The 27,635-nt window shown below is 46.1% G+C and overlaps 2 protein-coding genes across 2 annotated transcripts in view; one reads left to right on the forward strand and one right to left on the reverse strand.

Annotated features, from left to right (window-relative positions):
- The window catches only part of PIP4K2B (phosphatidylinositol-5-phosphate 4-kinase type 2 beta), a 33,112-nt gene extending 15,980 nt beyond the window's left edge, over positions 1 to 17,132 (forward strand). Inside the window, exons 4-10 of the mRNA XM_005301840.4 lie at positions 5,393 to 5,545; positions 6,181 to 6,327; positions 7,600 to 7,638; positions 9,355 to 9,468; positions 10,734 to 10,992; positions 11,392 to 11,495; positions 12,430 to 17,132. Coding sequence (XP_005301897.1) covers positions 5,393 to 5,545; positions 6,181 to 6,327; positions 7,600 to 7,638; positions 9,355 to 9,468; positions 10,734 to 10,992; positions 11,392 to 11,495; positions 12,430 to 12,510 — 897 coding nt within the window. The 3' untranslated portion in view covers positions 12,511 to 17,132. The remainder of the gene's footprint in view (positions 1 to 5,392; positions 5,546 to 6,180; positions 6,328 to 7,599; positions 7,639 to 9,354; positions 9,469 to 10,733; positions 10,993 to 11,391; positions 11,496 to 12,429) is intronic.
- A 436-nt stretch (positions 17,133 to 17,568) lies between these two features.
- On the reverse strand, positions 17,569 to 24,560 carry PSMB3 (proteasome 20S subunit beta 3). Its single transcript, XM_005301843.4, has 6 exons — positions 24,401 to 24,560; positions 21,752 to 21,936; positions 21,116 to 21,223; positions 19,694 to 19,871; positions 19,085 to 19,179; positions 17,569 to 17,690 (listed from the first exon to the last, which is right to left on the reverse strand). The coding sequence occupies exons 1-6, from the start codon at positions 24,401 to 24,403 to the stop codon at positions 17,642 to 17,644; spliced, it is 618 nt and encodes a 205-aa protein (XP_005301900.1). The 5' UTR covers positions 24,404 to 24,560; the 3' UTR covers positions 17,569 to 17,641.
- Between the last annotated feature and the right edge of the window lie 3,075 nt (positions 24,561 to 27,635).

Here is a 27,635-nt window from a genome sequence, read left to right on the forward strand (position 1 = left end):
CCTGTAAGCCTTATTAGGAGTGTGTTGAGAAGAGAGAGAGAGTGGTTACAGCATGAGACTAGGAGCCAGGGGAGCATGCGTTCTGCTTGTCACTCTGCTACTGTCTTGCTGTGTGACCCTGGGCTTGTCACTTAACCCCCCGCCTTAATTTCTTCACCTGCAGAATGAGGTCTGTGGAGCACACTGAGATCTCTGGATGAAAAAGGCGGTGGAAGGGCAATTCCCTCCTCTTAGGAGCATGATGCGGCTCTTGATGAACTTTATTTTGAGGTTTTTTTTCTGTAACTATATTTCAGTAGAAGCCTCTTTCCCGATACTCTTCCCCCCACCCTGTTAGACTCCCTTCTAGTCTGCTGCCTTATTGCACACCCAGTCAGAATGGACACACACAGGATGTTTTCACAGCGCAGAGCAGATTTCCTATGGCAGAAGCAACAGTTTTCTTTGCTTCTCTTCTGCAATAGACTGTTCATCACAGTGAGAAATAAACAGTGGCTGCAGTTCCGGGGCCACATTTCACACGGCTAGCTCTTGTGACAGCCCCTCTTTGGAGATGGAGCAGAGGTGACTATAAAGAGCGAGCCTGTTGGAGGATGAGGAGAGGGGTGTGTGTGTGTGTGTGTGTGTACACACATGCACGCGGAGCACACTGGATACTTCACAGCTGCAGCTGAATGATTAACTCTGCTGCACACACAATCTCCACTGGAAGTTGCTTGTGATGGAAAATTTCCTTTCATCTTCTCTCCTGGACATTGTGTTTTTCCGGTGCACGTGCTTTCTTGAGTTTTGGCCCTTGGGAGAGTAGACTGGGACTTAGGAGATCGACGTTCTATTTCTGGTTCTGCCGTTGGCCTGCTGGGTGACCTTGGGCAAGTCACCTCACTGCCCTGTGCCTCAGTTTCCCCATCTTTAAAACGGTGGGGTAATGATACTACCCTCCTTTGCTAAAGCACTTTAAGAACATCAGAGTGGCCACACTGGGTCAGACCAATGGTCCATCTAGCCCAGTATCCTCTCTTTCGACAGTGGCTGGTACCAGATGCTTCAGAGGGAATGAGCGGAACAGGTTAATTATTGCATGATCCATTCCCCCATCACCCAGTCCCAGCATCTGGCAGTTGGAGGTTTAGGGACACCCGAAGTTTGGAGCTTTGAGATTCACTGATGAAAAGTGCTCTACAGTAGACGCTTGTTTGCAGCAGCACCTGGGAAGAGCAACCGCCGCTTACGAGCAACATTTCCCCTGGGAACGTTTTCCCTACTGCGAATTGTCGACACTCCCCATAACAGCAAGAGCCGTTTAGGAGTGACACAGCAAAAGGCATTGATATGTCGCTACTAATGAGCATCTAGTGTATCAGTTACACTTGGTTCCATCACAAATAAGGAATTTCTCTAACAAGGTGCTGTTGGGTATTTATTTTTCATAACTTCTTATTTACTATGATAAGCTCTAAAAAGGCTTGCAACAGAAACCTTTCCCCACACCCTGTGCCCCCACTCTGCTCGCACTTCATCTCTTGCCTGCACGTTGGTATGAGAAGCAATGGAGTCAGGAGCAAAAGGCAGGTCTCCTGCACTCAAATCTCCGCTCTGCCACAGATTCACCATGTGAACAGGAATTCTTACGTACATCTTAGTTTCCCCATTGATAAAAATGCGGCTATTCTCAAACCACCCAATGAAATCCCTCAATGTTGGTAAGGAATTTTGAGATCATCCAGTGAAAAGCAGAACATGTGTAAAGGGTCCAGGAATCCTTGGCTACTGGTATTACAAAACCAAGTGGAAAAAATTGTGCTAAGGTCGTTGACGTTGCTTTTTAAATACTAAAGATGGCAATGCCCTAGTGCGTGTCTGCGCGCTCATACTGGGCACGACTGCGTGTCGTCGTACTGCTAACGGAGCCACGTCAGCTGCAGTGTTTGGGGGCTGTGTACTCGGAGCAGGAGGATCGGAGTTCTCTCCCTGAAGTCACTGTGAAGGTCTGAGTGGCTGTGATGTGCGGCCTAGTGATGGGGGTCAATAGGAGACCATTGATTTGTTACAGTGTCATCTTTGGAATCTCGGCGACATCTGGAGAGAACCCACATAAGCCAGTCACTAGAGATGACTAGTCCCTCCTTTCAATGCTATGGTCTATGCCAACCTTTATTTTTTTTCCCTCCTGCTGTCAGACATTCTCTGTACAGTGATTGCCTTGTACTGGCAGAGGAAGTGCCGCTGTCGCCCAGCCTGTTGGCATGATTTCATGCCAGGCTTTATCCAGATCTTGAGGCGGACGGTTAGACAAAGCTATCCTAACTCTAGCTGAGGTGTAGCGGGTTGGCTGTAAGAAAGAACTGCGTGGGTGTTGGTTTCACACAATTCAACGTGCCTCTTACATCTGTTTATGTGAAAGTTGTTAGCTGCTTTCTCTCTGTCGTTATTTTTGTCCTCTGGCTAATCTGCCTTGGCATGTTTTTACGTAGCCTAGATGCTCTTTTCTTAGGTTACGCTGTATTACTCAGAATCGCTTCCTATCTGGGAACACCATTATTGCGTCCCTTTCCTCTCTTGCCTAATCTGTCATTTATGTAGTGCCTGTCACTCTGCGAGAACCATTTCTCCCATCTCTGGGGTGGGACAGTGTCAGCTGTTTAACAGCACTCCGTTGGACTGAGGCTGTGTAGGACAGGAAGTAAAGAATGCTGCATTCAGCAGAAATTTCAGTGGCGTTCCAGGCAGGTAGAATGTAATTATTTGAGTGGGAATTTGGCCAGGAAGCTATAGTTTATCATCCCTCCTCTATGGGGGAGAGAGACTAAAGTAAATCGGAGCGTCACGACAGGAACTCTAAATGACCACAAATGGTCAGGATTTCTGCTTCCTGTCTCCTCTAAAAGAAGGGAAGTCGGTTTGATGGTGGCAACTGCTCGGGTTTTGAGATGATGCGTGTTAGCCCACACAGCACCTCCTAAGCTGCAAATGTCAGCGAGAAGCAATTCCCCCATGTCCCTCTCCCTCCCCCCACCCCCCGCTTTCCCTGATGGTTTCTAGGCCATTGGCAGGACGTGAGTTTTTCCCCTTCTACATTAAAGTGAGGTGCATTTAAATGCTTCCTTCTCAAATGAAAACTCCCTCCTCAGCTTATTTTTTTAGTTTGCAACTGGAAACCCCCCTAGTTCGCAGCAGGCTCCGTTTGCCTACATGGCCCATGCTCCGCAGGCGCAGAAAAGCACGCGCCCTCTGCTGGTACGCTTTCAGAAAGCTCCGTGAATGGAGAAGAGAGAGAGATGTGGTGGTGATGTGTGTAACCGGGATCCAGAAAAGCACACGGACGTTTGGCGACGTCGCGTCCTTCATCCTGATGGGCATTTCGAAGCACACATGTAAGGGTTAGCTTGTGTGGGTAGATATAAGGAAATAACAACATCAAATGGAATGCTTCAGAGTCTAGTAAAATGATGATTTTGTTCATCTCCATAAAAGAATGTCCAGGGCTGCGGAGGGAAGGAAAAGAGTTGAACTTTAAAAGCGGAAGGATGGCCTTGTAGCTAGGAGAGAGATCAGAATTCAGTTCTTGGTTTTGCCACAGAATCTCTGTTGGACCTTGGGCAAGTCCCTTCATCGCTGTGCGCCTGAACTGCCCAGCTTGTGAAATGGGGAAGGACAATCCCTTCCCACTCCAAGTATCAAGTTCTGTGGGTCTTGTACAGTCTCTTGCTATGTGTGTGTGCAGCGCCCAGCACGTACACGTGGTATGATGATAGAAGCGGGAAAGGTGCAAACCAGGTGTTCTTGCAGAGCAGTTGCAGCAAGGGGAGGCTGCAGTAATGGGTCAGGGCAAAGTGACAAACGCTTGTTATGTTAGTTCGTTACGGTTTGAGGAGGATGTCGGTCTGACAGCTTAGACCAAATACTCAGCTACAGGCGTGCAGCGAAGAGGGATGGGGAAAGAACAGAAGCTGACAATCAGTTCCCTGCCAAAGTTGCTTAGACTGCAAGTTCTTTGGGGCATGGGCTGTCTCTTTTTGTGTTGGTTCAGCGCCTCGCAGGATGGGGCTTCGGCCTTTAAGGTGCTACCACAATATTAAATCATCATAATAAAGACATCAAAGAAGCTTTTTTTAAAAAAGGTTTGACTACACTAGACTTCTAAAAATGTCCCACTGGTGCAGTAGTGGTGAAAGTGCTAATGTAGACCATCCACATTTTGACCACCACATCTTATAACCCTGCTTTCCGTGTATAGATGATATGATGATTAAAACTCTGGCAGCCACCACAACACTGGCTGTCCCAGAGCTGTCCCCCTCCTCAGCTATCACCAGCAAAACTGGACTAAGATCACAATGGTGGGTAGGGAAAACAGTCTAGAATAGATACGTCTTCTGTGGCGACTACGTAAATTGCAGTTGCCACATTTCTAGCACTCCACTGTATTGTCTTTCATCAGGACTTGAGGCTATTTATTAAGTGATCTGGTCAAAGGACGAAACAACTTAATTGCAGCCTTGTCTTAGAACGTTATTGTCACGGATTATTCTACTCGGCAGTTCCGTTTGGGTTTTCCAGTCTTGCTGTGAGGATTGAGAGAAGCGGCTGCATCTTGTTCCGAAGGGTGGGGACAGGAATATAAAGGAGAGCTCCTCTTGCATGTTGGAAGAACAATCAGTATTTCTGTTCTCTGGGCCCTTTGGTCAAACTCTCAAGAACAAGAATAGCCGAGAACGGCTTTTGGTTCCAAGGTGACCTGCTGAGGATTTCTAAGCAGTTAGGCTTGTGCCAGTTGTTGCTGCTTTACGATGGATCAAGAAAGAGGGACCTTTTTAAAAATTCCTTTATTCCTACTTGTTTTTATACCCTGGACGGATCAGGAATGTCCAATCTGGCCGTCCTTGGTTTTGCTGGAGAAACTTGAAGGAGTCTCTGACCATGTGTATTGTGAGCCCTTGCATCATCACTGAAGGGGTGAGAGATGATGAATCTTTAGTGAAGACTTCCTTGCTTCAAAATGTGTGTTAATCACTGGCATTAAATGTGTGTTAACAAATTGATGGGCAAGGTTTTTAAAGATGGAGGCCTAAAATCAGGGTGCTGGATCCCAGATCTAGGCACCCAAATAAGTGGCCTTGCCTTGAAAAGCGATGAGCATCTAACAGCTCCCATTATTTGTATTACCGTAGAGTCTAGACGGTCCAGTCACGGACCAGAATATTAAGTACTAAGTGCCGAGGTGCTGTACAAACACAGACTAAAAAGGCAGTCCCGTTGAAATCTGTTTATCCTGGTGAGAGGATAGAGAACTGCTGGACCTGTTGAGCTGATGCCTTGGCTTTAAAAGGGGGGGCCTGCAGCTCGTTACCCTCTCCTCTGATAAAATCACACCTCTTCTCTCCCCCTTCAGAACTCCGTAACACGAAGCGCCCCAGTGAACAGCGACAGCCAAGGTCGATGCGGGGCCCGTTTCCTGACCACCTACGACAGGAGGTTTGTCATTAAGGCAGTGTCGAGCGAAGACGTAGCGGAGATGCACAACATACTAAAGAAGTACCATCAGGTACGGTGAGTCTAGAACCCTGAGGAGAGGGTGGCGGATAACGCCTTAGGGGCACGGCTGATGCATTGCGGTGGGAGCCTGATGAGTTGAGACTAGTCCTTGGATTCAAGTGGAACGGCCATAGCTTCAGCTACAGCGCGTGGGAGCTTTTGCGCGGGGGGAGGTTGTATGGTTAGAAACTGGACGTTGCCAGTGGCTCCAGGTTGTCTTCTGTTCTTTTGGGAGCACAATGGGATTTTTAACTTCACCTCTCCCCCAAAGGCCTGGCCCTCCTAACTGTGTAAACATCCCTGCTCTGCAGGCTTGCCAATGCTCGAAAGCTATAAACCGAGACCTCTTCCTAAGGTTCCACATTGGATTAGAAAAGCTTTCCAGATGGATAAGGAGGGGAAAATGCTATTTTGCAGAGGGGAAAAACGTAATCCGGGTCAGCTGCCGTGCATAGAAATGGCTGCTCCATTCTGCTGCTCTGCTGTGTTTTATTGTGTCCTTTTGCCTCCCTTGAGCAGAGATCTAGGATGGCCATTAAAAAGCCCCATTCTCAGTTGGAGCTAGACGCTTCGCTTCTCTTTGACATTGTGCACTACCGGAGACCTGTAGTGTGACTTCCTCTTTTTCCCTCCTCACCCTTTCAGTTTATAGTGGAATGCCATGGGAACACCCTTCTCCCCCAGTTCCTAGGCATGTACAGACTCACCGTGGACGGAGTGGAAACCTACATGGTAGTCACCAGGAACGTATTTAGTCACAGGCTGACTGTGCATCGGAAGTATGATCTGAAGGTAAGGGTTTGAAAGCGGCCAGTCCTTACATGGTCAGTACCTCGCCCCTTCCTGTTTCTTTATGGAGTGTTCTTAAATTGTTTTTCACACTAGATCAACAAGGTCCTGACTTTCTTTTTTGCGGAAGGACTTTGTCAAGCTTTGGTGGACCTGGATGGGGACACCTCTTGAGGCTGAAACATGAGTGGCATCTGTGCCAGCCCCTAGTTGAAGAGGGAAGAGATACTGAATAAGTCCCATAAGTCAGATCCAGGACCTTCCTATTCTGCTAAAGCTTGACAGTCCTTCAGCTCCAGCAGTTCAGCAGGGACCTGGTACTGCTAATATTGAGGTTCCCTTTATAAAATAAATAAGAGTAGAAAAGGGCAGACACAAGGTATTCTGGCTTTGCAGTTCACTTTCAAAGAGCCTGATGGTCCATTTCTGTAGCTGCTGAAGCTAGGAAGTTCTAGGCACAATGTGTTTTATCTCCTACAGCTTGTGGCCAAGACGGGATTACCTTAAGGGCCAAACAACACTGAACCAAAGTATTCACTTTCCTTTTGTTCGCATGTCACTTGGGATCATTGTGTTTCTTTTCATCCTGCCTTGTCTGCACTGGGAGAGATGCATATCATTGAGCTAAAATCCCCTTCTTCATAGTGTAGCGGGCGAGCTGCATTTCATAAAGCAAAGGTCGGAAGCTTTTTGCAGCTGTGTAGTTCCTGGAGGTGCTAATGCAGAGAGAAACCACGTGGTCCATTGTCGTGGACGTGAGAAAGTTGAGCCTTGAAAGTGTGGAAGCACAAGTCTGGCTCCGGGGGTTTTATCATTGACTTCAATTGGGGGCAGGATTTCATCCTCACTGTTCAAAGCGTGAGAGACGGGTTCATGTAGGGATTCAGGTATTGGGCCATCTAGCCCAGATTCCGGTCTCCTATAATAGCCAGGACCAGACGATTCAGAGGAAGGTGCAGGTCTCTCTCCTCTCCATCAGGTATATTTTTAAAATCAGGGCAACACATTGCATTGCTCAAATTACTGGATGTAGTAGAGAGAGACTGCGAACGAGGGAAAAGGGAACGCAGTCTCCAACCAGCTCAGACCATTGTCTGACGCCTTTCTATTGTGTGTTTAAAATCTATTTTGGTGAGGTTCCCTCTTCATCGGGAGCAAAGAAGCATTTAAAAAAATAAACGGAGTCTTGTACGTTTACCCCTAGCGACGGTCAATTTAACTTCTGCCGATGGCTGCTCATGGTGAATTATGTCCAACTTCTTTTGTTCTTATCAGGGCTCAACAGTCTCCAGGGAAGCGAGTGACAAAGAAAAGGTATGAATGATTCTGCTACTTTGCCTGTCCAGGAACAACATTTCGTTCCCCGTGGTGCTTACCGGGAGTCTAGGCAGCTAACTGTGTCTCCGTACCAAAGGGTTAACGAACGGTGAAACCTGGTGACAAGCTAAACTGCTGGTTCAGTAGAACGCTCCCCTTGTCTGTACCAAATTCTCCATTATAGCAACTGTGTGTTAAGCCATTGCACAACCTTTTGGGGACTAAAGTATTCACAAAAAAGCAAAGGGCTTGCCTGACAATCTAGGTGTGGTCCCCTTGTTTGCCGGGCTACTGGCGCTGCCAGAGGAGGTACCTAATAATAACTTCACATAGGCACTTCCGAAAACGTACCCTAAGTCCCACTGAAAGTCAGTGTGATGGAGGATCTTCCAGAAATGTTGCCCATTAATACCCACAGCATGCCAGGTATCTCGCAGACTAATCTGAAGCCAAAGGGCCAGATTGGGAGTTAGACACCGAACTGGGATAGGCACTTTGGTAAATCCCACTAAGCACTTACCTACATCTTTAGGTGTCTAAATCCCTTTGTAAATCTAGTCCAGATTCCCTTCTCTAACGAGTTTCCAACCTAAGGCTCCAGTCCTGCAAACCCCTGTGCCCATGCTTAACGTTACTGCCATAAATAGTACTAGTGAAATCAACAGACCTACTCATGGTAGTAACCCGAAGCACATGCATAAGGCTTTGCAGTAGGTGTAGTCCAGGGGGATGAGACGGAACGAACAGCAAAGCCACTTAGTAGAGCTGAGCGCACCTTGATAAGGCCACACTTTTTTTGTTTCAATTTTTTGGAGCTGTCCTGATGATCTAAGGAGCAGCACTTCACTCCCGCAGGAAGGCTGGGCTGGAAGGCTGGATTGGTTGCTGACAGGGTCTTTGAGTGGAGAAACTGGAGGGATCCTGGAAGGTTTCCTCTCCCAAAAAGTTACAGATCTCTCGCACAAGCCCTAGAGAATTCCCTTTTCGTAATTAAATCTCCAATACCTGGGCATAATCTAACCCCCCTTTAGAATTACCCCGTTGTGCCTGGTTATGTGGGGTTACTCCCAAACTATGATTTCTTGTCTTGCATGGCTTTGTCTGACACCACATAATATTTCTATAAATTGCCATGCCATTCTAAGGATGAAAGCATGCCATCCCCAGCTGTACATGCAAAGGGTTTGTGAAACTTAATTTCTTTAATATCCATGAGAAGCACTTACATTGCAGAAACACTCGGTCCCCGCTACAAAGTCCTCAAAATGCAGTGGATTGACTTTCATGTAATGGCTGGGGGAGGGGAGCACTTGTCTCAAGATTTTCTAATCTGAAAACAACCACATGGATTTTCCTTCTATTGGTGGGGTTGGCTAGCCCCTCCCGCGCTGAGACTGTTTATCGAGCTTTCAGCCTGAAGCAACTATTTTAAGCAGCCTTTGAAATGAGCTGCGATCGGTATCTCCGTTGCCGCCTCCTCCCCCAGCTGGAGCCAAGCAAACGGACTTGCTGATAAACGCAGGTGTTTTGCTCCATGCCATTTGCAGGCGTATGGGAATGAGCGAATCTCTTTGCTTTAGAGGATTGAGTCAATGCAGCTGCCTCTGTTTCCCGTTGCCATGTTGATCCAGTCGATATTTTGAATGAAACCACCAATATCTGTGGCCATTGGCATTAGGCTCAGGACACTTACCGCAGTCCTCTCTCTCGTAGGCCAAGGATCTGCCAACGTTCAAAGACAACGACTTCTTGAACGAAGGCCAGAAGCTCCACGTTGGAGAAGAGAGTAAAAAGCACTTCCTCGAAAAGCTAAAGCGGGACGTGGAGGTAGAATTGAAATGGGGCTCGGATTGTTGCCATGAACAGGGCTCCGACAGCTGGGCTTTGTGACCCCACAGTCCTGTCCGTCTCCCCTCCTCCCCCGCACCCTCTCGGCCAAATGGTACAGTAGGTATCCGTCCTCTATTGCAATTGCTATGGAGGAGACTGGGAAATGACGAGGAAGAACAGGGCAGAGAGAATCTCTTGTCTCCTCCCAGTCGGAATGCATCAGAAAACACCTTAGTGAATACATGGGGTGCTTTAGGAATACTCATCTGACCTAGTAGCCCAAGGCCTGTGGTTCAGCTATCTTGTTATCCTGTCTCTCACGGTGTCCAACACTAGGTGGGCCTCTTGGCTCATACACAAACGCACACAGAGTTGGGGCGATGCTGTATCAAACGCTGGCCGCCTACTGGATGCAAATGTTTCAGCAACCTCTCTGGAGTTCCACCTTAGAAGGCCCCACTGGCTGATTCCACGTTGGCTAGCTGGCTTAGCTCTACCCGCTGTTACATCTTTTCTGTCATGATCCTCTCCCCATCCTGATGTTTTCTTCCTTCCTTTCTAAACTGGCAACACCCCTCAGTCCCTCCGGCTCGCTATAGGTAACCAAGCGCCTGTATCACACATTGCAAACATTTGGACTGATTTCCTGCCAGATGGAAGCAAGTGCAGCATCTCTCTCCTGAGTGATGAGACTGACTGTATTTGATCTCTGGCTTTCAGATGGCCCTGAACAGACACAGCCGGCCATTCCCGGTGCTGCCGTCCTTTGATCAAACGCACTGTGATGGCCACTGGCTGTCTCTGCTCAGAATGCAGAGGTGTTTTCTCCTCTCCATGTCGATGATGCAGCCAGTTGGTTTTATTGCAGTTGGGTATCTTGATGGGATCACGTTTATATAGAGACACTGCTAACACCCTTCTCCAGCTGCAGTAGCTCTTCTATAACCCCTTTCCAGGCAAGGCCCTCAAACCAACGAAGCGTTAAGCATTCACAACCGAGCTAGAGATGGTCAGAGCAGGGGACTGAGAGTCAGGATTCCTGGGTTCTGTTCCCAGCCCTACTGCCGGCCGATATATGTCCTTGGAACAAGTCTCATGTCATCCCAAAGCCAGATATAGAACCAGACTCTCCCCTCTCTGCTCTAGTCATAAGACCATGCTCGCTGGAGGCAGCACTTACTGAGGTTTAGGTAGCTGTGGCTCATGAGATGTGCCTTCGCCAATTGAAATGTCCCTATGCTTTTGTTGCTCCCGCCTCCCAGTTTTTAGCTCAGCTGAAGATCATGGACTACAGCCTGCTGGTGGGCATTCACGACGTTGACCGGGCAGAGCAGGAGGAGATGGACGTGGAGGATCGGGCCGAGGACGAGGAGTGTGAAAACGATGGCATTGGCGGGAACCCTATTGGCTCTTATGGGACCCCACCTGACAGCCCCGGCAACCTCCTCAACTTCCCGCGGTTCTTCGGGCCTGGGGAGTTTGACCCTTCAGTCGACGTATATGCCATGAAAAGCCATGACAGTGAGTGAGGAGGGGTCTTGTTATGTGGAGGGGCAGGAGAGTGTCCTGTTTTGGGTGGGGTATGTCCAGCAAGAACTAACCCAGACCCCCTCCTGGGAACCAGTCCACTGGGATGTTCAGTTCCCTTGTTGTAAATGTTTAAACTCCATGGAAACAAGGCTTTCAGTGTGGGGTGTAGATGTTTCTAGAGGGTATGTGGGTCTCTGCTCTGATGTTCCCGGTCGTTCCTCTGTTCTCTCTCTTACAATCTCCAACCATTTACAATCTGCTTCTCCCACCTGCCTGTTAATTACATTAAAGCAGATTTATATACTCTATTAATAGAGGTGGCTGCAGGTGGCTTTTCAAGTGCTGCTGATGTAGCTTGGGGGTATGTTAGAGACTTGTGTGTCTTCTCAGGTGCCCCGAAGAAGGAGGTGTATTTCATGGCCATTATAGACATTCTTACGCCGTACGATGCGAAGAAGAAAGCTGCACATGCTGCCAAAACAGTGAAACATGGGGTAAGCAGGTCTCTCCTCTGCCAAGTCCGGGTCGCTCTGGTTTTGTTTGTGGGGCTGACTTTTGAATACTGGCTAAAACCAGTTTTTCAGGGGCCTGGAACTTCCCCCACTGCCCATGAGATCCGTCCATCTGCAACAGAACTGATCCTTAACCTGGTGGTATCCCTCATTAATCTGTTCACCAGAGCTGAGCCTCCAGTCCCGTTGTCTCTGACTCAAGGAGCAAGGGCTCAGGTCTCCCCCTCTTAGCAATACAAACAGACACTAAGCTACTGGGCCAAATCACTGAGGAAAACTTTCATTAGCCAGATCTCCTGCTCTTTTCCGCAAGTGACTAGTACTGGGCAAGGTGCCAGCTTGCCGGCCCTGAGGATTGCAGTCTTCCATCCCCAGAACAGTTACAGAACAGCCAACATGCCTCAGAGTTGACCTGGATAGAACCGCCTCTAGGATGAGAGGAGAGATCAAGCTCCTTGGCCGATTGGCTTCTCCCTCTCTCTGCTCAGACTACCAACATGTGGGCCTGCTGCAGTGGTGCCTGGTGACCCTGAATCACTAGAAAGTGGACTGACACCCAGCAACTTGCTTTGCCTAGGTCACCAAACAGCCATGAGGCAATAACTTTAGGTCACTACCAAAGAGGGCTTGAAAGGAGCTGGCAAGTGGGTAGGATATGGAGCCTTTCCACGCATTCATCTCCTGAGTAGAGCCCCAGACTTAGACTTAAAGCAAATTCCTTCAGGAGTCCAGTTGTCATGGAGCTTGGAACCCATGTAACTTGTGGATTCTTGTTTGTGTGATTCTTGGTGCTTAGCTGTGCTGGTACAGTGACCTCCTGCTGTCTCCTCACTCCCCGGGGCTTAGCCTGCAGTTATGAACAGTTCCCTGCCGCTGCCACAGTGCTGTCTTGTAATCTGTCCTTCATGCATTGCAGGCCGGGGCGGAGATCTCCACGGTGAATCCGGAGCAGTACTCTAAACGCTTCAATGAATTTATGTCCAATATCCTGACATAGTCACCTTCTCCCTTGAGCCAGAAAGGAAGAGAAGAGGGGCTACTTCCAAGCAGAGAACACAGCCTGTGACACTAAAACAGACACTGTAGCAGCACGTGGGGTATGAGTGAGTGTGAGCGTGTGGCACTGTATGATTTACAGGAAACTAATCTAGGTGCATTCTCAAATATTCCACTTGACCCAGGTGGAAAAGTGGCTTTTTTCCTTTTGTTACAGAAATGCCCAAATAGAGATTTGAGGCTTTTTTAAAAAAGAGAATCTAATTGCTGCGGCAATGCTGTTCAGAATGACATTTTCTCCTCTCTGATCAAGAGACGCCAGTAAGGATACCACGAATGGCTGTTTAAAAGGGGGAGCTCTAACCTGTAGCTTGTGTTAAATAAGAGGAGAAGCAACGCCTAATTCCACAAACTGCTGTTCTTTTTAATGGACAGGTTTTTTTAACAGAAAGCCGTACAAACCCTTTTATTTCCTTCTCGGTAGGAGTCGGGGGTGTGTGGGGGGGGAAGTAGTCTGCCATTTCAAGGATGAAAATGTTGAGGAGCTGCTGAACCTTAACTAGGTAAATTCAGGCTGGGAACCTTTCTTTTGGGGGGGGGGGTGTTTAAAAATTTCTTTTACTTGAGAAATTAACGTCACAAGAAAGACGAGGGAAATGAACATCTACCAAAGATGGTCACTTAAGGCATAACTCACAGAAGCTAAAAAAGTAGTATGAAAAATACTGGATAGCCCCAGAACCATCGTGCTTAGAATAGGCGGCCTGGGAAGAGTCCATTGAAGAAGAAAATCATGTTAACTTATTCTGCAGGTTTCGAGTTACATTTGGCTGTCTAGAAAAAATGACAATTGTTAAATCTCCCTGCCTCTTAAATAGAGCTGACGCATGACAGTTCTGCCAGTGTTAATCTAGCTAATGTTCAGAGTCTTCCTAACTCGTCCAATCCTGTTACAAGTACTTGAACTGTGGCCTGAGAGAGGTTTAAAAAACCAACCAACCAAGTCAACATGAAGTGCATCTTGAGAAATGTAAATTGCTGTCAGTTTGGAGTGTTGGTAGTTGTGACTGTGTCCCCAGTTCCACGGCTCAAGAGGACTCCGAACTTGAGCCGTATTTGTCTACGCTCCGCTCTGCTCCAGGTCCATAACTCTAGCTGGTAGAGTGAACACTTCCTCCAGATATTTTTCCCCTTAAGGAATTTGAACTGATTTGCGTGATTGAATTATGTCCTATTTGTCTCCAGACCGCTTGTAATATTTTTCACAGCCAAGCTTGTCGAACTTGCTGTAGGTTTAATTAGTTCTGCTGCAGAACAGTTATGTCTGTGTTTTTTTTTTTTAAAGCAGGATTTAGCCGTTTTGAAGAGATACCTTGCAGTTGACATAAGTTGCTTATCTGCCTTGAAACTGTTTTCACAAATGCCTTTGTTTCAGGAATAAGCTGTTAGAATGTTTGTGTCCTGTGCTAGTTTGCTCTGTCGATTTGGTCCTGTTTGAGAGAGAGGTGGTACTCATCGTGTCCTGGTAACTAACTAGACTAATGCTAGCTGTGATTGGATTCTGAATGCGGGATGACTTTTTTTTTTTTTTTTTAATCCACGTTCCTGAGTGATTCCACAGCTCTTAGCATAGGGGATGACGGAGGATTTGTCAAGACTGAAAACTAGGCTTAGAAGAGTACATTGTAAATATTGTTTAAAAAAGGTCTAAAACCAATCATTGGTTTTAATGGGACATGAAACTTTTTGTTCATTCATGGGTCATTCCCTTTGATGGGGGACACATTTTTTTATGCCATTGTAATCCACTGTCTTTGTGTAAATTTGGGGAACTAAGATGCTATTGTCTGACACCCTGGTAAGATTCTCGCACATCTTAGGGTGTTTGGCTGACAATACCACAAATCAAGTGCAGATAAGAGAAAACATAGAGGGGTGAAGAAGGATATTGGTTGCTTTCCTCTAAACAAAAAATGCACTTATGTCTGCTGTGAAATAGGAATTAAATACCGATCACGTTTTACTCTTGACAGTTTAAAAAGTCCTGAACCTACAATTTTGGCCTAATAAGTTTGCCACTCTCCTTGTGGGAAATTAGTTGAAACTTTAGTGTGCTAGACTTATAAATATGCAATTTTTTTTTTTAATTATGGTAAATAGGGAAGTAAACTGCAGCCATTCTGCAGTGGGATATTTTTAAGTGGGCAACCCAAGGACAGTCAAAGGAAGACGTTTATGTAACGTGGGGCAAAAAACTGATTCACTGGAACTTGGTAAACAGCTGAAATCAAAACGAGTAGTTCTTGCAGCCAATGTTACAAAACACATGACGCTAAGGATTTAAGATCTTGTGATTTCTTTTCCAACTCTAGATAGGGAGCAAAGAATCCTCTGTTAGACCCCATTTGGTTGTCTCAATGCCTCGAGTGGTATAAAAGCCCTAAAAATATCTATTCACTTTAGCACTTACCCCATTTTGCCATTTTTGTTGCCATACTGTGTGTGTATATATATATAAAAAATAACTAAATGCAATTTTATCATGTAAAGATGTATTACCCAGGTATAACTTTGTTTAACATAAGCAGTTTGTATATTGTTTACATTTTGAGAGGTAGCATTATGTTAAAAATGCTAATTTTGTTTCTAGACAGTATTTTTTTGTTACTATAAGAGGTGAAGCTGCAAATATTTGATTTGTTTTTAAAAGGGACTTTTGCTTTTGTTTGTTTTTAATCTTGATACAGAATACCTTTATTCTCTCGAGTTCAAGTATTTAACTCCCCTCCCCCCTAATCCTGATTTCTTTTTTTTACAACTGCCTGCAAATGCTTAATTTAGTTTCAGTCTGACTTTGTGTTCGAGGTTGCTGAATGTGGATCTACTTCTGCCTGTAGCATGTGCCCTCCCAAATCACTTTACACTGAAGTGCATTGCAATGAAAACCATAGCTCATGTGGAAAAAGATGCAGTCTTCAGAGCTGTAGAATAAACTCTAATAGCAGGTCACTTAAGAGACTCCAGCCAAATGGCAGGAAAGTCTCTTTGCTAACATGCTATATCTTTTTCTAGAGAATGCTGGGGAAAAGGAAAAAAGCTAGGGTGGAGCATGTGCTGGAAGTGAGAACATTCCCTAACTTTAGGAAAAATGCTCCTGCCCTGATTGATTTCTCTCTCTTGCTGCACTGGGCCTAACCCTACCTGGCCAGTCTCTGGTTTCTTTTGTGTACAGACCGATTGTCCTTGTCATACACCTACAAGAGCGGCAAGCAGGGGAGGTTATGGAATTCACTTCTCAAAGAAGACGTGTGTGTGTGTGTGTATGTATGATTCTGTTTCCTCCCTCACTATCAAATATTTTTTTCTACTTATCACTTAATACAGTGCCTCTAATGATGCCCTAGTTTTGATTGTAGTTGCTTTAGCTAATGATGAAGCCCTAGGGGGTGGGAGTGTACTTTAAAAAGGTCAACTGGTGTTTGACTTAATCCCAGAGGGGTCAAATGGCCTTGGAATTTTCAGCTGAAAATACTGGATAGGACCAAGGACGTTATGAAAATATTCAAGCTGTTGCCATTTGTTTAAAGATGAGATGGCATGCAATTTTCTTTATGTAAAACAATGCACTTTTGAGGTGGATACAGACTTTATAGCATGATGAAGGACCTGCTCTTCCACTTCCAGGAAATCTAACTTGATTTAATTTTTACAGTCAGTCAAAATTAAAAGTGTGTTTTAATAATGAGGGGTGCTTGCTATTTGCCTGTCTGGGCAAAGAATGACTGCTTTTCCTGCCAGTGGCTATCAGAACTGCCTTCAACTTCAACTGTTCTAAACCCAGTCAAACTAGAGGCATAAAATTGTAGTGTGACTAATTATGGAGAAAAAGTCTTTTGCTGGGTGATCTATATTCTGGCCTAAACCTATGAAGGACTCCCTATCCTATACTTACTGTGCAGAGGTGCCCCACTTGTTGCTGTAGAAAGGTTGGAGTGTTTTTAAACTTGAGGTGGTATAAACAAACATTTCAAAGCTCAAGGTGTGTGCGCTGAAACTTTGTTGCACCATCCTATAACTAATGATTCAAAACATTGTTATAATAATTTGAAAACATTGCAGTACCCTCCCCTCCTGCTTTTCAATGCACCATTTCCAACTTGCCTACCAGTTTCTGTCATCCATGATATTAGCCATGACTGACTTTCCTTGACATGTGTAATGAATTCTTGTGTAATAGCACCAGTAAAAGTAGGGGAAACCCAGCTTTTGGTCATCTATAATTAGAGTGGTTTAAATTTACCACTCAAATCTTGTGCTGTTCTTTGTTTAGATGTATGATACTAAATGCAATTGGATTGAGCTGTGTTAAATGAGCCTATTACACACAGGTCAGGGGTGGGGGCTAATCAGTGCAACTGAAAAAATGTGAATAAATTAAATCTAAAACTAAGAAAAATGGAGCATTCTAGATTTTCACGGCTGTTTCAGTTTTTTTAAATAGGAATCAAGTCCTCTGTGCTTGTCTGTTTGCTAGGAGCAATTTGAGAAACGTACTGTTTTGAAATGCATGCATGTTACAAGATGAGTCTCAGCCAGAAAAAAATAAAATTAAAAGTTTGTGTACATCATTGTCTAATAAGTTCTGATCTTCCTGGTGTGCCTGGTTTTACTGTAGCCAAGCTGTGCAAAATCAGATTCCTATCCTTTGCCACTGCTGCAATTCCACGTACAGTTTTACAGGTATAATCCCAGTTTAAAAAGTAAATACTGTTTTCTTCTGAGCAGGCCCCTACTTGCTGTTTTGTAAGACTCTCACTTTGAATGTATGCACAGCTGGCAAAGGGGACATGAAACTCACTGCTGCCTACCTAAAAAGCAACAGTTTCAGCAGTTTTAATAATGCACTACTCTTAGTATTCTCCAGCTTGGATGATAGCTAACTCTGTTCCAACCATATAGCTAAAAACCAAGCCGCCTCATTGTGTTGAGGGGTATTGCAGAGTGAATAAATCCAGATTCTCTTCCTATAGTGTATTGACTCAAGAACAAGCAAGCCCCATACAATAATGGAGAGAGTTTATTTAAAAAATTCAAAACAGCCTGGCATGTGAAACAAGCACAAACTTCGGAGGCTAGTCCATGCGTGCTTTCAGTGTCCTGGTGGTGATCTTGTCTTTTTCACTGCAAAAGAAAGGAGAGACAAACTACCACTTCATCCTTCCAAAAATGAGGTGGAATGTTTCTATGTAATGCAGTAATTCATCAACACCCCCCTCTGATCAATTCTAAATTTCAGGAAATGTTCTGGGCATTAAGGGGTGAGAACCCTATTGATCTGGAGAAAACTGGAGCCCTTTCCCGCTGTTTCACACAGCCCAGGCAGCTCTGCAGTTATCTATAGAACAAACTACTGGTTGATAGCACCAATTATTGCCTTCCAGTGTAATACCTCATCTCTGCTCATACTCCCAAAAAGAGTTTAAAGTGTTGACACCCTGACTCTTGTCTGAGGGATAAGAATGGTTCAGAAGGGTGATGGGAAGCTGGCACCCAGGGAGCTTGAAGGGAGACAGAGAGGGATGCAGTGAGCTTGGCCTACAGCTGCTACAACATAGATTTTAAGGTCAAAAGGCATCATTGTGATCATCTAATCTGACCTCCTGCACATTGCATGCCCCAGTACCTCACCCACTCCTGTAACAGACCCTAACCTCTGCTTGAGGACTTCAGTAACTCAGATCATGATTTAAAGACTTCAAGTTACAGACACTCTGCCATTTGCAGTAGTTTAAAGCTGCAAGTGACCCAAGCCCTATGCTGTGGAGGAAGGCAAAAACCCAAGGGTGTCTGCCAATCTTACCTGGGGGGAAATTCCATCCTGACCCCAACTATGGTGGTCAATTAGACTCTGAGCATGTGCAATGCCCTAGTTTTAGAGGTCTCCCTACTTATCGGAGACCATGTAGATTGGCTGCTAGATGTTCATGAATAAATGGCTTCCCAGCACTAACACCTGTGCAGAGAGACGGGTTTGAAATAGGTCACTGACACTTCATTCTCCTCCAGAACCTGCAGGGGTGAGCCTGAGCCACATCTCCCACTGCAGTTTCAGATGGAGCTCTAAACAAGTCCCTCCCTTCATTCGCTGCTTAACAAAACTAGTTTTATTTCCTAACACAATGGCTGGGACACTGCTGAGGACGCAGTAGGGAGACACTACTGAACATAAGGGTTGGCTGACCCAGCAAGAAGGCAGCTTTTCGTCCTGCGTGGAAATCTTGTCTATCATTTCATCTCAGTGTGAAGTAGTAGCACTTCCTGGGTGCAAATAATCATGACTGAAGGAGGGAATGCTGCTAACAGCAGCTATACTAAACTCTTAATTTATCATCAGTGGTGCTGCTGCAGCAAGGTAGGTGAGCAATCCTGGGAAATGTAAAGATCTAGTGTAGACAAGACGTCACTAAAGAACGGCAGAGGTCAGGCGTGGTAGTCGTTCCTTGACTGACTTAAGGCTCTGTGTTTAACTCTGCCACTTCTCTCCATGGGAAAGAGACTGTGGGAGCTGTACTTACATGATATGCACTACCACACCCATGCCAGACACCGCATCTCTGTCCACTGCATTCAGCATAGCCTGCGAGATAGTTTCAAAGAGGTGGTCTGGCTCCTGAAAAAAGAGGGAGGGAAACTCTTTTAGTTGGCTTCTACAGATGAGCTACTAGGGGTTGGGGCAGTTCACCGAACTAACAATCTGACCCTCTCCATGCCCAAGAGAAACTTGACTCGGGATCTCGCAAAGTTCTGCCAGAACTTACCCTAAAACTTTTACTATTGTCCATCGGAGGGGGGAGGGTTAGGGCACTGGCCCAGCACATGGGAGACCCAGTTTCTATTCTTCACTCAACTGTGGACAAGTCACTTAGCCTCCCTGTGCCTTAGTTCCCTCTATGTTAAAATAATGCTTCCCTAGCTCACAGGGGTGTTTGTGAACATAAATACGTTAAAGTTTATAGAGGAGTTTTCATCAGTAGTCTCAAAGCACTTCACAAGGTAGAGGCATTATTATATAACAGGCGTAGTCTGAATTCCCTGTGTCCAATTTAACAGCAAAGGATTCCAAAAAATCCAAGAATCACTTGGAAGTTAAACCACTAGACAGATCTTGCCACCTCCCCACTCACCATGTCAGGCTCCCAGAGAGACTCACACATGCCATACATCTGCTCTGAGCAGGTGCCACTGACAACAAAGTCATCTGTTATCATGGGACAACCGATCAGGTCCAGAGAGCAGATGAAAGGTTCATAAGTTACGGGGTCCAGTCCAGCAATAACTGGCTCTGTGTAATAGGGTCCAAACCTGTGAACAGCAAGGCAAACGTTAGAACAGCCTAAGGATGCATAAATTTGAAGTAACAGCAGAATTCTAACTCAGTCGGTATTTAAGGAAAGTGTTTATTCCATCTCAGGTGTTTGTAGGAGTCTTTCAGATTAGTTTGGAATTACCCAATTACTGTGTTAGTACCTCCTAACTGTGAATGGATTTTTATTTCAGTGACCAAAAGACACACTGAAATAATCTGCTTCCCCATTGAAGTCAAAGTTTCAAAAACTGTTTACGATTTCCAGATTCTGGTGTTTAGGCAAATCATTACTTGTAGGAACAAACAGTTTTGATCTGGGTTCAGGAAAAAGTAAGTGGTCCTTATATTTCAAAAGCAGGTGTCCTCTGCATTCATGAACACATAAAACATCAAAACATGATGGTTAAGTGGTGGGGGAAATCTTTAGATCCCACTGGCCTGCCTCCAAACAGCCTTCAGCAATAGAAATGTGGTACAATTGGAACCGAGTGTTATTTATAAATATCTTACATTTGTTCTGTTGGGGGTTGATCTAGAAGAGAATTCCAGGTCATTTCAGCACATTAGAGAATTTGCTTAACTTAGAATGCCTGATCTACGAATCAGAGTTTACTTAAGTTAACCCCCTGATAATATTCTATGCGAAAGGCGATTGTCAGGAACACTTTGATTCAAGATAGCAGCTTCCTGTTTATTAATTGTCACTCAGTGTGCAACTTATCTTTGTGATAGCAAGAATCTAGAAACCACCGAGCTTTCCTTAAACATTGGACCCAAACTGAAACCAATTCCAGGGGCACAATTTCATTCCAAAAACTCTTCCCCTCTATGCTGTTAACTATCCATCTCTCTAGTGAATGCTTCAGTTACCTAGCTCTTAAGTCTTCGGTGTACGACACCCATACAATAGTTAAGGGAAACCTTAATGGAGGCATTACTGATAACTGGTGCTGCCGAAGATGGCTTAGTCCTGTCTACACATGTAGTAAAACTATGTTCAGCACCATTTCAGAAACTGGCGGAACTGTATGGTTTATTCACTGTCTGAGTCCATCTATACGTGGAGTTCAGCAGTGTTCATCTCCAGTTCAGCTACCACAGTCAACGTAGGTAAATTGTCTTTGCCGACACTAGGAAAATTAACATGCCTCTCGACTCCTCTCGAGTCGTAATTTAACTCCATTAACCATGCCCTGATTTCAGTGATATCTGTGGAATGGCTCAGCTGTTTGATATTTACCGTTTCTCATAGAGTAGGTTGGCCACCATACTCATGAGAGTTTGGGGCTTGATCTGTCTGCCTTCCTTCAGTTCATAGAGATTCAGCCTGAACTTCAGCCGCTGGGCACTGCAGAGGAGATCAGAATCCGTATTAAAATCACATGCATCAAGACCTCTTCCACCCTCCCAATGGCTAATACTTGCTACTAGAGATTAACATCTGATGGACACATGACGCAGACACGTATTTAGAATGCGTGCACATATGCATTTCAAATGTGGACATCTGGTTCTCACTTGCCATGTGCTCTTAAGAAATCAGACACAGCTTTGATTTTGGAACACAGTGGATTTTTTTTTTTTTTAAGCAGGGCACAATTAGCCAACAACCAATGTTGCTAGTCTTTGGCACTGTGGAGAAAGCATGTTTTCAAAGACTTTTGGGATGGTTCAAGAATAACCCCAACAGGACTGACTGGAGTGGGGTTCAGAGAAGATAAGTCTTGGTATTGAGGCAGCCCATACCTGGATGAATAGAGAAAGATACTACCTAAACATCTGTGTGTAACATATGTTGTGTCTTTATAGATGTACAACAAACTCCCTTCCTACAGGCCAGGAATATCAAGTGTTCACAAGAGAAGATTCCACTTACACTGTCTGCACATCTGTGGCAAGCCCAGCCAGGCCGATATATAGTCTATCTCCCATAGGGAAAATCTTCTGAAAGTCTGTGGTCACCATCTGAGCCTGAATTCCAAACCGTCTGTCCGATGCAATGGCCACACAGTTTTTCCCCTTCATGGCCATTACAGCCCCTCCATTATAGGACATAATAGACTATCAAAGAAAAAAAAAAGAAAAAGATAATTTTAGGGTTCAGTGGACATTTATAGTACACTCATTAATTATACTACAAGAACTAGCACCAATAGAGCCATGCAGCTTAGACAAGACACACAGATCAGATAACACGGCTGGAAGGGACCCCTTGAATCAGTTACACTCTATTACACTGCATTTGTCTTGTACAGTCTGTGCTAAATCTTTAGATCGTTTGGTCAAGTAAATTCTAGAAATACCTGCAGGTCCTCCCAGAGCAAAGTTAGCCATTATCTAGCTGGCCTCACTGCTACAGAAAAGCATCAAGTATCTCATTTCCTTTAACAAACGCCAGTTATACTGATCATAAATAATTAATTCCCCTTTTGAAGTCATTTTCTCGCTGGCACAGTATTTTAACCATATTAGGTTCTCCAATTTTTAATTCTTATTTTCTACTGCAATAAGGCTTACTGCAGGACCAACTTAATTGTCTGATCACCTCATGCACATGCTGTATGCACTTTCTACGTATAAACAGGATCTTCCTGAGACTGAATCTGTGGCTATAAAGGAAGCTTCATGTCCGGGACCACAGATAAGCTCTCCTCACCATTCAGAATACCAAATAAACTCCGAGGGCAAAGCCCTTCTCTCCTGCTCCCCCTCTCTAAAACATTCTGTTGAATGCAAGGCCTAATTCTCCTTGATGACATTGCAGATTGTGTTGTATCCAGCACACCTAGTCTGCTGTCCATCGGATTAACAGAGAAGCTGATCAAATGTATAAAGTCCACAATTAAGACACTATTCCCAGTAGAGCTATACACAGAACTTCTCTGGTTTGCAGTTAACTTCACACTTAAATTCTGTTAGTAAATCTCCCTCCATGAATTGAGTAGTAGCAGTAATTAATAAATAAATACCAGCAGCATCTTTTCTAGATCACTTTTCATCAATAAAGCACTTTACAAAAGTGGTAAGTATCATTATTTCCATTTTCAACAAAAAAACTTCCCCAGCAGACTTAATATTGGCTTATTAAAGCGCTATTTTAAGCAATCCATCTAATGCAGGGGTTCTCAAACTGTGGGGCAGGATCCTTTTTAAATGGGGTCACCAAGGCTGTGTTGGCCTTGGGCCCCAGCAAGTCTGAAGTCCAAGCCCTACCACCCAAGGCAGAAACCCTTGGGCTTCAGCTTTGTCGGGCAGGCTCCGTCTTCAGTCCCCCGTCCTGGGGTCGTGTAGTAATTTTTTTTTGTCAGAAGGGGGTCAGGATGCAATGAAGTTTGAGAACCACTGATCTAATGTAACAAAGCATAAAACTCTCTGGTGCTTTGGGGCCAACCATCACAATCGAAACAGCATCAATGAAAAAGTTTAAGTATCCTCCTAACTGAGGACATGCAGTAGGAAGACGGGAGACAGTTATTGGTGTGTAACAAAACACAGCGGCCTGAACTTCACTGTGCTATGCGCTCTGTGAACACAGAATAAGAGGCAGTCCCCTGCCCCCAAAGACCAGTTCTCGGTATAAGCAAACACGGCCCTATTGTAGCAGAAAGTAACAAGTGCTGCAGGGTTCTACACACTAGTTTTGCTGTAGCACCATCCAGCCAAGAATCTCAATGCAATTTACAAACAGCAGGCCCCTCGGTCACCTGCTGAGCACTGAGCAGGGAAGCATCATCTCCACCTAAAAAGAGGTAAAGCGACGTGCCCAAGGGCCAAGACAGAAAAAGAACCCAGGGCTCCCGGATCACAGCTCATATCACTGGGCCACTAAACACCCCAGGGGGGCCACCATCCCCAAGCAGCCACTAGGGTCTCGTCCTCCCCCACACCCAGACAGGGCCACCACCTAGATCTTCACCCCCACCTCGCCAGACCAGCCCCGTCCCCAAAGCCCCCCAGCCTCCCTCCCAGCAGCAGATGCCCAGACCTCCCCGGCTTCCAATCCTAGGTGTCCCTGCCTGCCTCGGGTCCCCCCAGACTCCAGCCCCGGGTCCCCCACCCCCCCAGACTCCAGCCCCCCCGGACTCCAGCCCTGGGTCCCCCAGCCCCCCAGACTCCAGCCCTGGGTCCCCCAGCCCCCCTGCCCCTCCAGACTCCAGCACCCCCCCAGACTCCAGCCCCGGGTCCCCCAGCCCCCCAGACTCCAGCCCCCCCGGACTCCAGCCCTGGGTCCCCCCCCCAGACTCCAGCCCTGGGTCCCCCCCCGGTGCCCCCCCAGACTCCCGCCCCCCCCAGACTCCAGCCCCGGGTCCCCCCGCCCCCCCCGGTGCCCCCCCAGACTCCAGCCCCCCCCAGACTCCAGCCCCGGGTCCCCCCGCCCCCCCCCGGTGCCCCCCCAGACTCCAGCCCCCCCCAGACTCCAGCCCCGGGTCCCCCCGCCCCCCCCCGGTGCCCCCCCAGACTCCAGCCCCCCCAGACCCTCCCGGGACTCCCCTCCAACCTCCAGCCCCGGGCCCCCAGGCCTCACCATGGCGCCGGTTGACGAGAACACCACCACCAGCAACGATTCTCCCCCACCGCCGGCTCCTTCCTGGCTGCCGCGCTGCGCACCCGAACCCGCTCCCGCTCCGAGACACGCCTCCCGCTCTTCCCATTGGCGGGCGGCGCCAGCCCCCGGGCCCGCTGCCTGTTGGAATTGGCGGACCTGCGCCGTCAGTCACGGGGCGGGGCGGGGCCAGGCCTGGGGTTAAGGTTAAGGTTGGTTGAGAAGAGAAGAGCCAGGGGCGGTGTGAAAGCGAGAAAATGAAGAGTCATAGCGAGCGGCGCCCGCTGGGGCACGATGGGATCGTGGCGGACTCGGCTGAGCCTGCAAGGGCGGGCGCATGCGCAGCTGGCTGCATGCATTGAAGGGCGCATGGCTGCATTGCACGTGTATGTGGCGCGCCACATCTGGCTGGCTACATGCATTGGTGCTTGCGCATCAGACTAGGCAAGTCACAGGCTGGCCAACCGCAAATGCTCAAAAATCACGAGGCAGCCCCATGCCCTATCCCCCCCCCCCACCCCCAAAAAAAGATGGACTTAAAAATCATGAGATTTTTAACATGATATGCAGGGTTCCTTTCCTTTGCCTTCAGGGGTCTCCGCTTTTGAGGTGCGTTGGCTTCACATTTTCAAGCTTGTCTCTGCAACTGTAAGGGCTAGATATTTACTTTGCTTTCAAATAAAAGCTGAGATTCTCACATAACTCACTCAACTCCAGGAGCTGGCGTTTGAAGAAAAACACTAAAATTCACGAGACTCACAATAAAATCATGTTTCAGAGGGTAGCCGTGTTAGTCTGTATCAGCAACCCCCATTTTTTCATGTTCTCTGTGTACATATATCTTCCTACTGTATTTTCCACTCTGTGCGTCTGATGAAGTGGTTTTTAGCCCACGAAAGCTTATGCTCAAATAAATTTGTTAGTCTCTAAGATGCCACAAGTACTCCTCGTTTTTTTTAATAAAATCATGAGTTGTGAACGCTGCATTTACAAAAAGAACAGGAGGACTTGTGGCACCTTAGAGACTAACAAATTTATTAGAGCATAAGCTTTCGTGGGCTACAGCCCACTTCTTCAGATGCATTCGCTGCCTGTACAATGCAGTATAGCTGGCTAACTATGTGCATTGTTTGCTGCTGACTGCTTCAAATATTGCTGTATGATTGGCAGGATAGAGGTCAGGTCCTCTTATAGCTGGAGGTTGCATAAAGAATCCAGAATTATCTGAGAGAGATTTCACATAGTCTGCTAAAATGAAAGGCCAGGCCCCAAAGAATTACATTGTGATAACTGTAAGAAGGGAGACAGATAAACAACACCCAAACCTTTACAGCCAGAGATCTACAGTTATATGGGTTCCATTGGGTTGTACAAACAAATTCAATTAGCTACTAAAATAAACATTTAATATAAATGCAGAAGCAAGAGAAAAGGAATCTCTGGATAAATACAGGTGCCTTTCTATGGCTATTTATTATTTACGTGACAAATAAGCATATTTTTCTTCACTTGGACTTGATCCTGGAGACCTTCCCCAGTCAATATTCCCCTTGAAGGCTGGGCCTGGGAATATATTCAACCCTTGATGGTACGTTCTTATCTTTCAACTATGTGATTTTGTTAACAGCATTCAAACTGAAGGGGCGATGGGGAAGGCTTCTCTGTCTCTGATGCAGTTTATACCCTTCTCCACATTTTTGGATTCTACTAATTCTACCTTTTCCAAGGTGTCTTTTGCCTCTTGCCTCTTCTGATGAGCAAAGTAGCTGCCTTTGGGATGCACCAGATTATTTTAAACAGTAAGTATTTTTTTAAAAGAAAGAAAGAAAGAAAGAAAGAAAGAAAGAAAGAAAGAAAGAAAGAAAGAAAGAAAGAAAGCAGATTTCAGAGAAGGAGTCCCTAAGATCCTCCTAAAAAGATATTGGCCCAGATCCTCAAGGTATTTAGGTCAGTGACTAACTCCTATTGACTTCAACATGATGAGCATTAGGCACCCAAATTGCTTTGAGGATCTGGGCCTTTAACCTCACTCTGTGCATCATTTACTTCAAAGGCTGTTTGGATTCACAAGGGGTTTGGAATACAGTTTATTTGGTGACCTTGAAATACAGTGAATTAGATGGGGGTAACATTGAGCCAGAACTTTCATACCTCTCTAGGATCCAGATTTTCTTGCGACGGCCCTAAACCACAACGTCACAAAATCTTTGGAAACTTATTAGTGATAACTTCTCCAGCTGCTTCTGCACCTCATATTTCATGTACCTATGCTGGTTCACACCACCTTTTGAGCCTGCTGCTGTGGGAACACTTGGAAACATTTGAGTTGGAGCTTTTGTTTAAAAAAAGAGACTCTTGTTACTATTGAAGTGTGGCATGGAGCTACAGAGAGCAGCTTTGTTGGAGACTAAACAGAAAACACTATTTCTGACCCTATGTTTCCTTTTCATGTCAGCATCTATTAAACTGCAGGCAAAATGTGTGGGTTTTAAAACATTTCTCATGTAGAATTTCCCCTCTCCCTCTCTCGCCTCTGGCATTTCCTTTCAATGTTGCAAGCAGCAGAGCTGGTGGGTTGAATTCCTGCTATTCCAACACTAACTCTCTGTGGCTTTACGCAAGTAACTTAGGGGCACACTTTCAAAAGAGCTTAGCTCCCCTGAAGGATACGTCTACATTTGAGCAGGGAGGTGTGATTTCCAGGTCATCTAGATGTACCTGCACTAGTTCTGCTCCAGCTAGCACCTAAAAATAGCATTGTACTCATGGCAATATGGGTGGCAGTTTGGCCTAGCTGCTCCGAGTACGTACCCCAGGCGTTGGGCAGGCTTGTACTGGGGGCAGCCCTGCTCGAGCTACTGTGAGTACATCTCTGTGAGCTGGGAACTGCACCTCACAGCTCAGAGGTAGATGTAGCTTTAGACACCCAGATAAATGTCAGATTTTCACAAGTGCTCAGATCCTGTTTAGGCACCTAACAGAAGTGGCTGGATTTGCACAAATGCTCAGTGCTCTGCAGCTCCCAGTGAGACCAGGGAGAGGTACCGCGTGCTGAACGTGAGTGCACATGCAGCTGTCTCATCCAGGTGCCTGAACAGGATCCGCACGTGTTCGAGAATCCGTCCCTTGGTCCTTCTCGCTTCTCCCATCTGTAAAACCCGAGTCCTTCCTGCACATCAGATGTAACTTAAGGGCACAAACTAGACTTTGCCATGCC

This window comes from Chrysemys picta, chromosome 24 (assembly GCF_011386835.1).
Source record: "Chrysemys picta bellii isolate R12L10 chromosome 24, ASM1138683v2, whole genome shotgun sequence".
In the NCBI taxonomy this organism is placed as follows: Eukaryota; Metazoa; Chordata; order Testudines; family Emydidae; genus Chrysemys; species Chrysemys picta.